Here is an 18,442-nt window from a genome sequence, read left to right as displayed (position 1 = left end):
TAATGCAGAAATGGTTAAGAGGGCATTTTCAGAAAGAGAATGGGAGCACGGTCATTGTCTGTGGAAAATTCAAATCCTTTTCATTGCGATCTTTGTTGCAAACATGAAACTGTGACCCTGCGTCGATTATTTTGTACAATCCTGTTTTGTTGCATTATTAATAATGCGTATTGTACAAACTGTTTATTGCAATTTTTAATACTCTGTAACCTGGCTTGAATCTCGGTGAAAAAGGTGGGTGATAAGTGAAGTAAACAGGTCAATGTTATGTGAGTGTCTCTTTTGTTGTTGGAAATGTTTATACTGCTTTCGACTTTTTGATTTCTATTCTTTGTATAAAAGTTTATGGGTTTTACTGTACTTATACTTTGGGGATACGTTGACCACCTCAAGGTCTTTGGGGGGTGGGGACAGGAAATATTTTCAAGTGGCTAGAAAGAGGGATTTGACAGATTCATGAGAGGTCTGTCAGTGGCTACCATATTCCAGAGGCAGTGAATCTCTGAATCACAGACTCTCTGAATCTCTAGGCCTCGGCCTCTATGCCCTGTTGCTGGCCCTCCAGAGGAACTGGTTGGCCATTGTGTGAGACAGGAGGCTGGACTAGATGGGCCCTCACTGGTCTGATCCAGCAGGGCTCTTCTGATATTCTTATGAAGGCCTCGGCCTCTCTGCCCTGTTGTTGGCCCTCCAGAGGAACTGGCTGGCCACTTTGTGAGACAGGAGGCTGGACTAGATGGGCCCTCCCTGGTCTGATCCAGCAGGGCTCTTCTGAGGTTCTTATGAAGGCCTCAGCCTCTCTGCCCTGTTGTTGGCCCTCCAGAGGAACTGGTTGGTCACTGTGTGAGACAGGATGCTGGACTAGATGGAGTACTGGTCTGATCCAGGAGGGCTCTTCTTATGTTCTTGTAGTGAACCTCCATGTTCAAAAGTGGTCAGCTTCTGAATCCCAGTGTGCGAAGGCTACATCAGGGTAAGGCCTGGGCCTCTATGCCCTGTTTGTTGGTCCTCTGGAAGAACTGGTTGGCCACTGCATGAGACAGGATGCTGGACTAGATGGAGCCTCACTGGACCCTTCCTAGCAGTGGTCTTCTCATGTTGGCTCTCCAGGGCAACTGGTTGGCCATAGTGGCTTAGACGGACCATTGGTCTGATGCAGCAGGGCTCGGCTTAGAGCCAGCATGCAGTAGTGGAGGGGTGGACAAACTTGCTTAACATAAGAGCCACATAGAATAAGCATCAGATGTTTGGAGAGCCACAAGATATGAACAAATATTACAAACGCTTTTATTGAAAAATATGTACATTTGCTTTTTATTAACATTAAAGGAGACTGCCAAAAATAAAAACAAAAGGGGTAAAAACAGATATAGATAATGATATTTATTTGTCCAATTATATTTATTTGTTTGCTAATGGCATTTATTTGTCAAAGGAAGAGAGAAAGAGTGGTGGAAAGAAAAAATGAAAGAGATGGAAAGAGAGAGAGAGAGAAAAAGAAAGCAAATAGATGGGGGAAGGAAGGAAGCGGGAAAGAGAGAGAAAGCAAATAGATGAGGGAGGGGAGGAAGGAAAAGAGAAAGGAAGGAGAAAGAAAAAGAAAGAAAGGTGGAAAGAAAGCAAATAGATGGGGGAGAGGGGAGGGGGAAGAGAGACAAAGCAAATAGATTGGGGAAGGAAAGAAGCGGGAAAGAGAGAGACAAAGCAAATAGATGAAGGAGGGGAGAAAGGAAGGAGAAAGAAAAAGAGAAAGGTGGAAAGAAAGAAAATAGAGGGGGGAGGGGGAAGAGAGAGACAAAGCAAATAGATGGGGAGGGAGGGAAGGAAGGAAGAAGGAGAGAGAGAGAGAATAGATGAGGGAGGAGAGGAACGAAGAAAAAGAGAAAGAGAGATAGAACGAAAGGTGGAAAGAAAGCAGATGGGGGAGAGGGGAACAGGAAGAGAGAGAGCGCAAATAAAATGGGACGGAGGGAGGAATAAAGAAAGCTACTATAACTTTAAATGTATTCTCCAACCCCCCCACACACACACCTGCCGGCTTGGCTTTGAGAACACATTTAAAGCTTTCTTTCTCTGCTCCCTCCCACACACACACACCTCAATCCTACCCAGGGAGGGGAACACTGGCTGGGGAAGGCAAGACCGATCGGGGAGGCATGCCTCCCCTTCACTTCCCCAACCGCCCTGCCGGGAGCTGCAGAATATGTGTGGTTCGTGAGCCACAGTTTGACCACCCCTGCTTTAGTGATTAAGAGCTGTGGGCTCTAATCTGGAGACCCGGGTTTGATTCCCCACTCCTCCACATGAGGCCAGCTGGGTGACCTTGGGTCAGTCACAGTTCTCTCAGAGCTGTTCTCCTCAAGGGCAGTTCACTCAGCCCTACCTACCTTACAGGGTGTCTGTTGTGGGGAGAGGAAAGGGATTGTAAGCCACTCTGGGACTCCTTCGGGTAGTGAAGAGCGGGGTATAAAAACCAACTCTTCTTCTTCTTCTTCAAAGCATTTTAATAAAAATTAAAATGTGGAGGGAAAATGAACATAAATTCTACATCTGGGTTATACATTGCCACAAGCCAGTGTAATCCTGCCTGTGTTAAAACATTCTGCTTCTGCCAGAGGGCAGTGTGGCATCGTGGTTACACAAGGAGCCGGGAGGCCTGGGTTCTAATGCTGCCTGGCTGTGAAGTTTACTGGGCGACCTTGGGCCAGTCCCTTTCTCTCTCCCTGAACAAAGAGCAGGGTTAGAAATCTCCACCCTTGAGGGGGAACAGAGTTCCTGGGTGGAGGTTTTGGAGGGAGGCACCCCCAACAGCAGGTGGCACACCCCCACACCCTCCTCTCTCTGCACCTGTGAAAGTGTGACGTGCAAATCGAAACTGAGGAGGGGAAAATGATAACCAATAAAGACTCTCGGCCTCTGGCCCGAATGAGCCCTGAACCACGTGGACCCCCTTAGAACTGAAGCTAGGGTATGTATTCTACCCGTCTATATGTGGCTGAAAGGTCATTTCGATCCACAAGGCTTGCTTCCCCTGATATCCCAGGATGATTTCCAATTCAGTTGGATCAAGGCAGTTCACTATCATATCCGCAGACTTGGCTTCTCACCTCAGCTACTCTTACCATAAGAGCATAAGAGAAGCCAATGTTAGATCAGGCCAATATGCCCATCCAGTCCAACACTCTGTGTCACACAGTGGCCAAAAATACCAGGTGCCATCAGTGGGGCCAAGGCACTAGAAGCCCTCCCACTGTTGACCCCCCCCCCAAGCACCAAGAAGACAGGGCATCACTTGCCCCAGATCGAGAGTTCCTAAGAATATAAGAGAAGCCAATGTTGGATCAGGCCAATGGCCCATCCAGTCCAACACTCTGTGTCACACAGCGGCCAGAAATACCAGTGCCATCAGGAGGTCCACCAGTGGGGCCAGGACACTAGAAGCCCTCCCAATGTTGCCCCCCCCAAGCACCAAGAAGACAGAGCATCCCTTGCCCCAGAGTCCCTATCTATACCTTGTGGCTAATAGCCACTGATGGACCTCTGCTCCATATGCTTATCTAATTCCCTTTTGAAGCCCTCCATGCTTGTAGCCTCCACCACCTCCTGTGGCAGTGAATTCCATGTGTGAATCACTCTTTGGGTGAAGAAGGACTTCCTTTTATCCGTTCTAACCCGACCGCTCAGCAGTTTCGTGGAGTGCCCACGAGTTCTTGTATCTCTACCTGCTCTGTCCCATGTATAGTCTTGTAAACCTCAATCATGTCACCCCTCAGCCATCGCTTCTCGAAGCTAAAGAGCCCCAAGCGCTTTAACCTTTCTTCATAGGAATCCTCCTATGGATTTGAACAAGCCAAAGGGCTAATCAAACAAAGAGTTGTGGATATCGAGTGACAATCTGACATCTCTAAGGCTTCCAAACTCGGGGTGTTGTTAAATAGCAAAAGCACCATTGAGCCAGCTTCATATATTTGACTTCAGTGGAAAGAAAGCATTTGCCCTAGCTAGATGTTCTGCTCTTCCATCTGGGGTTATTCAAGGCAGGTAGAATACTCTGAAAGGCTATGCCCATGCCTTTTAAGCGAGGTGGAATCGGCAGAGCATGTGTTCTTCAGCTGTCCATTTTACAGGGAGGCTTGTCTTAAAATTATTACCCCATTAGCCGATAGGACACCCGGGCACATTAATACAAACAAAGCAAGGCTTCACTGGCTCCCAACAGATAAGAATGCAGAGATTTACACATTCAGTCGCTGAGTTTTGTGCATTCATTGTTAGATTGCGGGAATCACATTTTAAAACTCCTTACATTCAGATTTCTATTTTTGTATATTATGACTGTGGGGGGTTTCCCCCTCTCCCTCACATATTATGCTTACTCTGTATGTTGGTCTTTAAAAAGGTAAAGGTAAAGGTTCCCTTGCTCGAAAGCCAGTCGAATCCGACTCTAGGGTTGCGGTGCTCATCTCCGTTTCAAAGCCGAAGAGCCAGCGCTGTCCGAAGACATTTCCGTGGTCATGTGGCCGACATGACTAAACACCAAGGTGCACGGAACGCTGTTCCCTTCCCACTGAAGGGGTACCTATTTCTCCACTTGCAATTTCTTGCTTTTGAACTGCTAGGTTGGCAGGAGCTAGACCTAGAGATGGGAGCTCACTCCGGTCATGCGGCACACTCGGGTCTCGAACTGCTGAACTACTGACCTTCCACAGCCTGCAGTTCAGCGTCTTAACCACTTGAGCCACCGCAGCTCCTTGAATGTTGGTCTTAAGACCGTAATAATAGCAAATTAAACACGTGGGCCCCAATCCGCTGGAGGAGACACCTCATGAGGAGGCCATTGAGAGTTATTTGGTACTACATCTTTTTTTATTTTTTTTTATTTTTATACAATACACAGTAAACACAATACAACCTAAAAAGCACAACCTAGAAAGGATATGAAGGAACTGTCAAGTGGGTATAATACACATCTTCTAACTGTTACCACTTCATCTAAGACCACAGATATTTTTATCCCTATTTATATAACACAGCATTTTGTGGACCTTTGAGAGTGCCAGTCTTATCGTTGGGGGAAACTAGGATTGAGAACTGTTTACAGGGATATCCATCTGTGGTAGTGTGCGTTTGTTGGACGTACTTCGTGTACTGTCATGTAGTTTATCCCTGGTGCCCAAAACCGTTAAAATTTAGAGTGTTTGTCAGTTTTAAGTGATAGAGATTGCTGACTTTGGTCTGCTAGTTTCTGCCATAACGAATTGTTCCCACAATTTGTCATGCCGCCCCTTGAGCGTTAGCGGGGTGGGGGACTTCCAGGAGACTGCAATAATTAATTTTGCCCTTACGAAGATGAATCTTCCCTCACAACCTTAGGTGCTCTCAGTGTTGTTATCTGACTCAAATGCTGATGGACTGATAACAGCTAATGTGGCACGGTTCCTGGCTAAGGTTGCGGCTCTCAAGAAACATTGAAAACTTTATTATCTCTGTAAACACCTACGTCGACGTTTAATCATAGGAGGATTTTAGTTAGTTGGCTCCGCCCCAAGTGTAGTTAGGTAATTTTTAAATCTCTGGGCTCAGCCTGGGTTTCATATGTTTATTGACTGTGACTATGCACTTGTCATATTCTATGTTAATTTTATGTACCTATTTTACTCTTTTTGCATTCTCTTTTTGGTCAAGACTTTGGTCATATAGACCCGTAATAAATTGAATTGAATTAATTTTGCCATTGCCAAAAGTATTGATGTGAGTTTCTTTGCCTCGTCCTTGACTGGTAATACATCTTTCAGTAAAAGTGTGTGTGTGGGGGGGGTATCCCGAAGGGCCGGGATTTCAGGGAGCCTCTCAACCAGACCTGGCCCCAGCGCTCAGTGGGAAAGAAAGAAGTGAAGAAACCCCGCTTTGGTGCCTGGAGCCCAACACACAATGTGCCCTCACTCCAGTGCCAGGCGCTTCACAGAGACACATACCCCCTTCCTCAGAAGGCCTCTTTATTAACAGTAACTGTAGGGGAGGTCACTTGGCTGTCAGGAAGAACAACACTTCACGAAGCTGCTTCCGGAACTCTAGGGCAGGGTTGTGTCCTGGCCTGGTTCTGTGGCTGCTTAGGAGGCTGCTAGCAGGGAGGCTGAGCAGAGACATATAGGAGTCGTCCTCCTCACTCTCCTGCTTCCTCGAGGCCTACTGGGATAGCCTCTTGAAGAAGGAGTGCACAACACCCATCTCCCCTGAAGCGACTGCAGCCAGGACCAGTGTTCCCACTGAGCCAGTTTGGTGTCGTGGTGAAGTGCGCGGACTCTAATCTGGGAGAAATGGGTTTGATTCCCCCACTCCTCCACTTGCACCTGGCTGGATGACCTTGGGCAAGGTGTAGTTCTCTCAGAGCTGTTCTTGAAAAAAATAGCCATTTCTGTCAGAGCTCTCTCAGCCCTGCCTACCTCATAGGCAATGCTCCCTCTAAGCTGTGGAGTCTTGTGAGCAAAAATCCTACTTTGTGAGCTCCTGGCATTAAAGTTGCAAGCCAGTGATTTGGGTACTGCATAAATTAGTTTCCTCTGGAGCCCTCCTTCCTGAGCTAAGATTAAAATGTGTGAGCCGGAGGCTAAAAAACTGTGAGCTAGCTCACACTAACTCAGCTTAGAGGGAACACTGCTCACAGGGTGTCTGTTTTGGGGAGGGGAAGGGAAAGGAGTTTGTAAGCCGTTCTGGGACTCCCTTGGGTAGTGAAGGGCGGGGTATAAATCCAGTCTCCTCCTCTTCTTCTTTTACCTCACAGGGTGTCTGTTGTGGGGAGGGGAAGGGAAAGGAGTTTGTAAGCTGCTCTGAGACTCCCTTGGATAGTGAAGGGCGGGGTATAAATCCAATCTCTTCTTCTTCTACCTCACAGGGTGTCTGTGGTGGGGAGGGGAAGAGGAAGGAGTCTGTAAGCCGCTCTGAGACACCTTTGGGTAGTGAAGGGCGGGGGATAAATCCAATCTCTTCTTCTTCTACCTCACAGGGTGTCTGTTGTGGGGGAGGGGAAGGGAAAGGAGTTCGTAAGATGCTCTGAGACTCCTCTCGGTAGTGAAGGGCGGGGTATAAATCCAATCTCTTCTCTTCTTCTAAGATAGCGTGAGTTAGCACACAGTTTCTTAGCCTTCAGCTCACACATCTTTGTCTTCGCTCAGGAAGGATGGCTCCAGAGCAAACTAGTTTATGCAGTAGCCAAACTGCTCACTCACAGCTTTAAGGCCAGTTGCTCACAAACTGGAATTTTTGCTCACAAGACTCCACAGTTTAGTGGGAGCATTGGTTGGGGGGGTCAGGAAGGAATTTTTCTCCAGGCTGGATTAGCCCAGGGATCCTGGAGGTTTTCTCCCATCCTCTGGCCATACAGCAGGGGTCACTGGGGGTGGTGGTGGTGTGTTAGCTGTGAACGTCCTGCATTTTGCAGGGAGTAGAGCAGTGTTCCCTCTAAGCCGAGTCACTGTGAGCTAGCTCAGTTTTTCTAGCCTCCGGCTCACGCCTTTTTGCCTTAGCTCAGGAAGGGAGGGCTCCAGAGCAAAATAATTGATGCAGCAGCCAAATCGCTCGCTCTCAAGTTTAACGGCAAGAGCTCACAAACGATCATTTTTGCTCACAAGACTCCACAGCTGTGGGTCATGACTCCTTTGGGGGTCGAACGATCCTTTCACAGGGGTCGCCTTTAAAGATTGACTACCTCTTTCAATAGTCTTTCAGTAGTCATGTATGGCTGCGAGAGTTGGACTATAAGGAAGGCCGAGCGCCGAAGAATAGATTCTTTTGAACTATGGTGCTGGAGAAGACTCTTGAGAGTCCCTTGGACTGCAAGAAGATCAAATCAGTCAATCCTAAAAGAAATCAACCCTGACTGTTCCCTGGAAGGCCAGATAATGAAACTGAAGCTCAAATACTTTGGCCACCAAATGAGAAGGGAGCACTCCCTGGAGAAGACCCTGATGCTGGGAAAGATGGAAGGTCAAAGAAGACCGGGACGGCAAAGGATGAGATGGTTAGACAGTGTCATCGATGCAACGAACATAAAAGTGAGCCAACGTCAGAGGACAGCGGAAGACAGGAGGGCTTGGCGGGATCTGGTCCATGGGGTCGCGAAGACTCGACTGTGCGACTGAACAACAACAACAACAACAATGCTTTAATTATGTTCGATTTGTAACAGTGAAAATACATCCTGCATAGCAGATATTGACATTATGATTCATAACAGGAGCAAAATTACAGTTATGAAGTCGCAACAGAAATAATTTGATGGTTGGGGGTCACCACAACATGTAAAGGTAAAGGTTCCCTTGTCGAGTCCGACTAGGGTTGCGGTGCTCATCTCCGTTTCCAAGCCAAAGAGCCAGCGCTGTCCGAAGACGTTTCCGTGGTCATGTGGCCGGCATGACTAAACACCAAGGTGCAGGGAACGCTGTTACCTTCCCACCAGAGTGGGTCCTACTTATCTACTTGCAATTTCTTGCTTTCAAACTGCTAGGTTGGCAGGAGCTGGAACTAGAGACGGGAGCTCACTCCCTCATGCGGCAACCTGGGTCTTGAACTGCTGAACTACCGACCGTCCACAGCCTGCAGTTCAGCTTCTTAACCACTTGAGCCACCACATGAGGAACTGTATTAAAGGGTTGCGGCATTAGGAAGGTTGAGAACCAGTGGCTTAGAGGGAGCATTGGCCGGGACCCTCCACGCAGGCACACAGGCACACAGGCACACACCCACACCCGGAAGCTGAGAGCGAAGCCACTTTTGCTTTCCTTCCCTGTGTGCTCCGGTCCCGGGTCCCTCCTCTGCAGGCGCCTTTGCTCGCAGGGCTCGACGCTGCGGGGATAAGAACATAAGAACATAAGAGACGCCAATGTTGGATCAGGCCAAAGGCCCATCCAGTCCAACACTCTGTGTCACACAGTGGCCAGAAATACCAGTGCCATCAGGAGGTCCAGCAGTGGGGCCAGGACATTAGAAGCCCTCCCACTGTTGACCCCCCCCCCCAAGCACCAAGAAGACAGAGCATCACTTGCCCCAGAGCCCCTAGCTATACCTTGTGGCTAATAGCCACTGATGGACCTCTGCTCCATATGCTTATCTAATTCCCTTTTGAAGCCGTCCATGCTTGTAGCACCCACCACTTCCTGTGGCAGTGAATTCCATGTGTTAATCACTCTTTGGGTGAAGAAATACTTCCTTTTATCCGTTTTTCATGGAGTGCCCACGGGTTCTTGTATTGTGAGAAAGGGAGAAAAGTACCTCTTTCTTTACCTGCTCTTTCCCATGCATAATCTTATAAACCTCGATCATGTCACCCCTCAGTCGTCTTTTCTCCAAGCTAAAGAGCCCTAAGCGCTTTAACCTTTCCTCATAGGGAAAGTGTTCCAACCCTTTTATCATTCGAGTTGCCCTTTTCTGCACTTTTTCCAAAGCTATAATATCCTTTTTAAGGTGTGGTGCCCAGAACTGCACACAGTATTCCAAATGAGGTCTCACCATTGATTTATATAGGGGCATTATTATATTGGCTGATCTGTTTTCAATACCCTTCCTAATAATCCCCAGCATAGCATTGGCCTTCTTTATTGCAGTCACACACTGTCTCGACATTTTCAGTGAGTTATCCACTACAACTCCAAGATCTCTCTCTTGCTCAGTCTCTGCCAGTTCAGACCCCATCAATGTGTATTTATATTTAGGATTTTTGGCTCCAATGTGCATCACCTTGCACTTGGCCACATTGAACCCCATTTGCCATGTTGACGCCCACTCGCCCATCCTTGACAGATCCCCTTGGAGTGCCTCACAATCCTCACTGGTTTTCACCACCCTGAACAACTTTGTATCATCCGCAAATTTAGCCACTTCACTGCTTACTCCCATCTCCAAATCATTAATGAACAAGTTAAAAAGCAGTGGACCAAGTACTGATCCCTGCGGTACCCCACTGCTTACCACCCTCCACTGAGAAAATTGCCCACCTACACTCACTCTCTGTTTTCTATGAACTAGCCAGTTTTTGATCCATAAAAGGACTTGTCCTTCTATCCCATGATTTTTGAGCTTACTTAGGAGCCTTTGATGAGGAACTTTATCAAAAGCTTTCTGGAAGTCAAGGTAAATAATATCTATTGGATCCCCCTTGTCCACATGTTTGTTCACCCCCTCAAAGAACACTAACAGGTTAGTGAGACAAGATCTTCCCTTACAGAAACCGTGCTGAGTCTGCCTCAATAGGTTTTGTTCATCTATGTGCCTACTAATTCTTTCCTTAATAATGGTTTCCACCAATTTACCCGGTATCGACGTCAGACTGACTGGCCTGTAATTTCCCGGATCTCCTCTGGAACCCTTTTTAAAGATGGGAGTGACATTAGCTACCTTCCAATCCTCAGGAATGGAGGCAGATTTTAAGGAAAGATTACATATCTTTGTCAGGAGATCTACAAGTTCACATTTGAGTTCTTTCAGAACTCTCGGATGTATGCCATCTGGGCCTGGTGATTTTTCAGTTTTTAAGTTGTCTATCAGTTTTAGGACCTCCTCTCTCATCACCTCAATCTGACTCAGGTCTTCCAACACCCCTCCTGAAATCAGTGGTTCTGGAGTGGGCAAGCACTTCTCATCTTCCACAGTGAAGACGGAGGCAAAAAATGCATTTAGCTTCTCAGCCATTTCCCTATCATCCTTCAATACTCCTTTTACCCCTTGGTCGTCCAAGGGCCCCACTGCCTCCCTGGCTGGTTTCCTGTTTCTAATGTATTTGAAGAAAGTTTTATTGTTGGTTTTTACGTTTTTTGCTATATGCTCCTCATATTCCCTTTTTGCCTGCCTGACCTCAGACTTGCATTTTATTTGCCATAGCCTGTGTTCCGTTTTATCAGCCTCACTGTGACTAGCTTTCCACTGCTTAAAGGAATTCTTTTTACTTTTTACAGCCTCCATTACTCTGTTTGTTAACCATGCAGGCTTTTTCCTATACCTGTTTGTGCCTTTCCTAACCTGCGGAATATATATTTTTTGAGCTTCTAGGATCGTAGTTTTAAATAGATCCCAAGCTTCCCCAATTGTTTTGACCCTTTCTACTTTTCCTTTCAGTTTCCTCCCCACGTGTCCCCTCATATCAGAGAAATTACCCCTTTTAAAGTTAAAAATGGTTGTGTGAGTCTTTTTGGCCAATTCTCTATTTGTACAAATGATGAACTCAACAACATTATGATCACTGTTTCCAAGCGGTGCAATCACTTTTACATCTCTCACCAGGTCTTGAGTGTTACTTAGGACCAAATCAAGGATCGCCTCTCCCCTGGTAGGTTCCGTGACCATCTGCTCCATAGCACAGTCATTTAGAGTGTCTAGAAACTCAATCTCTTTTTCCCGACTAGAACACATATTGACCCAATCAATGTGTGGGTAGTTAAAATCACCTATTATTACACAGTGTTTTTGTCTAGTTGCTATCTTTAAGGCATTCATCATTTTATAATCCTCCTCTATCTTTTGATCTGGTGGGCGATAACAAACTCCCAGTGTTAAGTTTCCTTTTGGCCCCCCTATTTCAACCCATAGAACTTCCAGAAGCGAATCCAATTCACTTAGCCTCTCAATCTTTCTAGACTTTATACCCTCTCTGACATACAGAGCTACCCCACCTCCAACCCTTCCCCCCCTATCCTTCCGATATAATATATAACCGGGAATCACTGTGTCCCACTGATTTTCCTCATCCCACCAAGTTTCAGAAATACCCACAATGTCTATTTTTCCCTCCGACACCAAGCACTCCAACTCCCCGATTTTACCTCGGACACTTCTAGCATTTGTATAGAAACAGCTGTAATTTCCCTTACAAGTTAAGCCTGCATCCTTCCTCTTGCTATCTCGAGTCGTTGTCCGGCAGTCCATGTCACCAGCCATGGCCTCTGTGGACAATTTCAATCCACCTCCCTGTAGAAAAGCAACCGGTACCCCCTCACCTCTCTCAGATGAGCCAACCCGAACCAGAGACTTTTCATCTCCTGTCGGCTTTCCCCCAATATTCAGTTTAAAAGCTGCTCTGCCACCTTTTTGATTTTAAGTGCCAGCAGCCTGGTTCCTTCTCGGGACAAGTGGAGACCGTCTCGCCTGTACAGCTCCCTCTTGTTCCAAAAAGTATCCCAGTGCCTAACAAACCTGAACCCTTCCCCCCTACACCATCGTCTCATCCACGCATTGAGACTCCTGATCTCTGCCTGTCTCTCCGGCCCTGCGCGTGGAACAGGTAACACTTCTGAGAAGGCTACCTTGGAGGTCCTGGACCTAAGTTTCCTGCCCAGCAGCCTAAATTTCTCCTCCAGGACCTCACGACTGCATTTCCCCACATCGTTGGTGCCGACATGCACCACGACCACTGGCTCCTCCCCAGCACTATCTACCAGCCTATCTAAAACACGCGTAATGTCCGCTACCTTCGCACCAGGCAGGCAAGTCACCATACGGTCAGTACGCGGGTTCGCCACCCAGCTGTCTACCTGCCTAAGGATCGAATCACCCACTACCAAGAGCCCCCCTCCCACCCTGCTCAGGGATGGTTCCTTGGTGCAAAAGGAGAGCCGCTCACCAGCTGGGGAAGAGGTCCCTTCTGAGGGCACATTCCCCTTATCCTCAGCATGGTGCCCTGTTTCCCCTAGACCCTCATGCTCCCTGACAGCAGCGGGGCTGCCAGATCCAGAGTGGGACGAAGCTAACAAGTCCCCGAGAGTCTTTTCTGTGTGCCTAGCTGACTGTCTCTGCTTCTCCAGGTCAGCCACCTTGGCCTCAAGGGAGCACACACGTTCCCTGAGAACCAGGAGCTCCTTGCACCGAGGACACACCCAAGACTTCTGCCCAGTGGGCAGATAGTCATACATGTGACACTCCGTGCAAAACACTGGATAGCCCCCAACCCCCTGCTGGCATTCTGGCTTCATAATTCTTTTAAAATAAATAAATATAATCCCCCTTTTAAACCCTTGGTATTTATGTGGGTTTTGTTATCAAGTCAAATTATTTTACGGGAAAGACAAAGAGCCTGGCTCTTTTTGGGCAAGGTGCTTCCTTAAATAGAGGCCTCCCCCAGCAGAGGTCAGGCAGCAGCTATTCAAATTCACCCAGGCACTCAATCACAGGCAAAACAATGCCCCTTCCACTTCCTCTCAATTACAGGCAATCCCAGTCAAACAATGCCCGTTCCTCTCCCACACTCAATCAGCCAGGACTCTGCAAGAACTCTAAGTGCTTCCACACACTGCTAAACACAGTTTTCCCACAAAATATCCTTAGCTGAATTCTCTCAGCTGAAAGCAAGTAAAAGAAACCCACTCACCTCTCTCACAGCTCTCTCTCCTGCTCCTGCTCAGAGCTCAGATGGTAGAAGATGGGCGCCCTCGAGGGGCTGCTGTTCCTGGGGGGAGTCGCCCCCCTGCTGGGTGAGTGGAGATTGGGGCGGGCCGGGAGGGAGGGAGGGAGGGGAGAGGAGGGGCGGGGCGTCCCCCCCCCGCTCCTCCTTTGCAGCGCCCGTCGGAAGGGGCAGGCTCATCTTCCCCCTGGTTGGGGGTTCCTGCGCGCAAAGTTCCCCCTGCGAACGCAGCGGCAGCGACGGCCGGGCGGGGACCCTCGGAGGGCGCGCGGGAGGGGGGGTCTTCCCGGTCGCTCTGCCCTCCCCCTCGGATCAGCCCCGCTCCTCTCCGGGAGGGAACCCTCGGAACAGTCCAACAGCGTGCAGGGGCAGCCGAGGAGCGGGGCCGTTCTCGGGTTTGGATGCCCAGACGGCGCAAACGGGTATTTGGGGGGTGGGGTGGGGTGCAATGTTCCCTCTGAGCTGTGGAGTCTTGTGAGCAAAAATTCTACTTTGTGAGCTCCGGGCAGGGCCGGATTGAGACTTGCTGAGGCCCTAAGCTATACAAACCCCAGAGGCCCCCTACTGTTTTAAATTACATCAGCTGGTCTCAGAAAAATTTAAAATATATACGCCTTTTTAATATTTGAAATCATTTTTTATATTGCGTTTTTATTTGAGGCCCCAGCAGATTGCGAGGCCCTAAGCTGTAGCTTATTTAGCTTATGCGTAAATCCGGCACTGGCTCCCGGCATTCAAGTGGTGAGCGAGCGATTTGGCTACGGCATCAATTCGTTTGCTCCGGAGCCCCATCCCTTCCTGAGCTGAGACAAAAATGTGTGAGCCAGAGGCTAAAAAACTGTGAGCTAGCTCACACTGACTCAGCTTAGAGGGAACACTGGTGGGGTGGGGTGTTTTTTTTGGGGGGGTAGTGGGGCGACCAATGCTCCCTCTAAGCCGTGGAGGCTTGTGAGCAAACATTCTACATTGTGAGCCCCCTTGGCAGTCAGGTGTGGCTGCTGCATCAATTCGTTTGCCCCTGAGCGAAGACAAAACTCTGTGAGCTGGAGAGGCTAAAGCACCATAAGCTAGCTCACACAAACTCAGCTTAGAGGGAACACTGGGGGCGACCCAGCCAAGGCCGAGGAACGAAGGCGCGGATCAAGAAGAGAAGAAGAAGACGACGAGATTGGGTTTATACCCCCCCAAGGCGTCTCAGAGCAGTTCCACTCCCCACAACAGACACCCTGTGAGGTAGAAGAAGAAGTAGAAGAGATTGGATTTATACCCTGCCCTTCACTACCCAGAGGAGTCTCAGAGCGGCTTACAAACTCCTTTCCCTCCCCCTCCCCCTCCCCACAACAGACACCCTGTGAGGTCGGTGGGGGTGAGAGAGCTCTTTTGAGGACTGCTCTTGAGAGAACAGCTCTTGTCAGAACTATGACTTGCCCAAGGTCATCCAGCAGGTGTAAGTGGAGGAGTGGGGAATCAAACCCCAGTTCTCCCAGATTAGAGTCTGCGGACTTAACCACTACTCCAAAAGCCACCCCTTCCACCCCCCAAACTGAAATAAGTTAAATATACTTTCAGAAAAGATCAGTAGACTTCGGAATGTCCCTTTTGTATTGGGGGGGGGGGAAAGGAAGCGCATTTAGAGGCGTGGGCCCCGTCTGTAGGGAAACATTATAAATGCAAATATTCCTTTGTGAAAGATAAAAACAACACCTGGAAGGAAGATATTGAAAGCGTAGCTGCATTGCGCGTGACCTCTTTGGCCTGGGGCCAGGCAGCCAGGTGCTTTGGCGAGACCGCAGCCTTAGCTGTTCTGCTGCTGATTATCAGCCAGTAGAGAGACTGTGGAAAGTCTCCAAAGTCCCCGCTGGTGGATTTCTTTCACTTTTTTTAAAGGATGTGTAAGCGAAATCCTGCAAGACCACGGCAGAGTCTGTAGCTGGCTGGCACCTCTAATGGTTTCCTATTGCAATGTGGTTTGAATTGGAAGCACGGTCTGCTTGGGACTACATCGTAACAGAGTTATTATTTATTTATTTATTATTCAAATGTATATCCCGCCCTCCCCAACGGGCTCAGGGCAGCTAACAATAAGGGCACAAAGCCATAATAAAACAGTTAACAGCAGAATACAACAATACAAAATTACAATAAAGTGCTGGCGCTCTGAAAGATCATAATTCCAAGATGGGTTCTGGAAGACGGACCCAGAACAACGAAGCAAGTTCCAAGACAACGCTGCCCTCTGATCTTCAGCCCAGGGCCATCACGCACCCCAATGGCAGCCCGCACTTTGCGCTAGCGGTGCAGAGGTGGTACAGTGGCAGCGGCGGCTCCTACTCGAAAGCCTGGCGGAAGAGCTCCGTCTTGCAGGCCCTGTGGAACTGCAAAAGGTCCCGCAGGGCCCGGATCTCCTCCGGGAGCTCATTCCACCAGGTAGGAGTCGCCACCGAAAAGGCCCTGGCCCCGGTCACAGCGAATTTGATGTCCCTGGGGTAACCAAAAGATGTTGGGCCCCCGATCGTAGTGCCCTTGGGGGAACAGGGAACAGTGCCCTTGGGGGAACAGTTACCAGGAGACAGATTTAATGGTGGTCCAAAAGGGGGTTTGGGGTTGTCCTTGGTTATTGCCACCCACACACACACACCAACTCCGTCCTCCTTCCCTTCCCAGGCGCCTCTTCTTTGCACGCCCTCCACTATTTCAAGACGGCCGTCTGGGAGAGGGGCAGGCAGATACCCCAGTACACCTCCTTGGCATTCATCGACGACCAGCTCATCTCTCGATATGACAGAGACATCGGGCAGTGCGTGCCTCAGTCGTCCTGGAAAGAGGAGATCAGCCGGGACCACACCAACTTCTGGACCAGGAGCACGAGGAGGGACTTTGCCTCCATCGTCATCATGGATCTGATGGTTCTGAAGAACCTTTACAACCAGAGCAGGGGTGAGTGGAGGGCGGGAGGGGGAGGCACAGACAACATCCTCCTCACCTTCTTTCTCAGAGAAGTGGGAGAACATAAGAAAAAGTCAATGTTGGGTCAGGCCAAAGGCCCATCCAGTCCAACACTCTGTGTCACACAGTGGCCAAAAACACCGGGTGCCATCAGGAGGTCCAGCAGTGGGGCCAGGACACTGGAAGCCTTCCCACTGTTGGTCCCCCTCCAAGCACCAAACAGAGCATCACTTGCCCCAGACTGAGAGTTCCTAAGAACATAAGGGAAGCCAATGTTGGATCAGGCCAAAGGCCCATCCAGTCCAACACTCTGTGTCACACAGTGGCCAAAAATACCAGGTGCCATCAGGAGGTCCACCAGTGGGGCCAGGACACCAGAACCCCCCCTCCCATTTGCCCCCCCCAAACACCAAGAATACAGATTATTGCTTGCCCCAGACCGAGAGTTTCTAAGAACATAAGGGAAGCCAATGTTGGATCAGGCCAAAGGCCCATCCAGTCCAACACTGTGTCACACAGTGGCCAAAAACACCGGATGCCATCAGGAGGTCCAGCAGTGGGCCCAGGACACTAGGAGCCCCTCCCACTGTTGGCCCCCCTCCAAGCACCAAGAATACAGAGGATCACTTGCTCCAGACCGAGAGTTCCTAAGAACATAAGAGATGCCAATGATGGATCAGGCCAATGGCCCGTCCAGTCCAACACTCTGTATCACACAGTGGCCAAAAATACCAGGTGCCATCAGGAGGTCCAGCAGTGGGGCCAGGACACTAGGAGCCCTCCCACTGTTGCCCCCCCCCCCAAGCACCAAGAAGACAGAGCATCCCTTGCCCCAGACCGAGAGTTCCTATCTATATGTAATGGCTAATAGCCACTGATTGACTTCTGCTCCATATGTTTATTTTATTTATTTATTTTACTTTATTAAATTTATGCCCCGCCCTCCCCGTGAGCAGGCTCAGTGTGGGGAGGGTGGGTAGTAAATTCCATGTGTTCATCACTCTTGGTGAAGAGGGAATTCCTTTTATCCGTTCTAACCCGACCGCTCAGCAATTTCATGGAGTGCCCACCTGAGTTCTTGTATTGTGAGAAAGGGAACACGTGATCTGGCCTTCTTGTACCTGCTCTATCCCATGCATCTCTCCTTATATATAATTGAATAGTGGGTGCCAAAGTTCTAATTCTAAAATGCACTTCCTTAGTGTATGGCTGATGGCACTGCTCCTCAGCATATATCGCCACCAATCAGAAGGCAAAGCCCGGGTCCCGCCCACACCACAACTGCTGCGACAACCTGGTCTTTTGCATATGGAAGCTGATTGGACTTCACTCCATTCCACACCTCAAACTCCCCCCCCCCACAAGGCATTTGGAATGTCAGTTGCATATGGAACCTGCTGTATTCTGGTGGTGTGCAGGCCCCAGGTTCATGTTTTAAAAGCAGACTGACACTGTTTGCCCAAAGCCAGAGCACTCTCCCAGAGCCTCTTTCTAGATCCCGTTGTATTTATTTCCACAACGGGCCTTATTTCTAGTAATCTTATAAACCTCAATCATGTCACCCCTCAGCCATCATTTCTCCAAGCTAAAGAGCCCTAAGCGCCTTAACCTTTCCTCATAGGGGAAGTGTTCCAAGCCTTTGATCATTCGAGTTGCCCTTTTCTGCACTTTTTCTAATGCTATAATCTCCTCTTTGAGGTGTGGTGACCAGAGGACTCCAAATGAGGTCGGACCATTGATTTATACAGAGGTTGACAGGCACCCTGAGGGGACGGATGAATCCCGCCCCCCTGCTTTTTACCTCAGCATTTCACGTCCTCCTTCCTGCAACTTTTACAACTGTCACAGGAGAAGTCTGGAGGGGAGATTACCTATTTACAGAATTTGTGCCTCACCTTTCTGCCCCGCCCCCTCAGCGATAGACTTGCTCCTTCACGGAGGGGGGGCCCTGCTAGGAGAGGCTGACCCCTGAGTCCTTGGGCACCTTCTCCGTAGCAACTCAGTCGTGTCTGGATTGAGCTTCAGTTTATTCGCCCTCATCTATCCCATGGCCTTCGCCAGGCAAGACACAGAGAGTGATTAAAATGTGGGATTCGCTGTTAGATAGCCACA

At 49.0% G+C, this 18,442-nt stretch overlaps 1 protein-coding gene across 1 annotated transcript; it reads left to right on the top strand.

Annotated features, from left to right (window-relative positions):
* Window positions 1-8,785: 8,785 nt before the first annotated feature.
* On the top strand, window positions 8,786-18,348 carry LOC107124097 (class I histocompatibility antigen, B alpha chain-like). Its single transcript, XM_015427483.1, has 4 exons — window positions 8,786-8,849; window positions 13,403-13,454; window positions 16,049-16,321; window positions 18,326-18,348. The coding sequence occupies exons 2-4, from the start codon at window positions 13,403-13,405 to the stop codon at window positions 18,346-18,348; spliced, it is 348 nt and encodes a 115-aa protein (XP_015282969.1). The 5' UTR covers window positions 8,786-8,849.
* Window positions 18,349-18,442: the final 94 nt, after the last annotated feature.

The sequence above is a fragment of the Gekko japonicus genome, unplaced genomic scaffold, assembly GCF_001447785.1.
Source record: "Gekko japonicus isolate JY-2015 unplaced genomic scaffold, Gekko_japonicus_V1.1 scaffold3837, whole genome shotgun sequence".
NCBI classification, from domain to species: domain Eukaryota; kingdom Metazoa; phylum Chordata; class Lepidosauria; order Squamata; family Gekkonidae; genus Gekko; species Gekko japonicus.
Note: the sequence above shows the minus strand (reverse complement) of the source record. Positions and strands in the feature narration are given on the sequence as shown.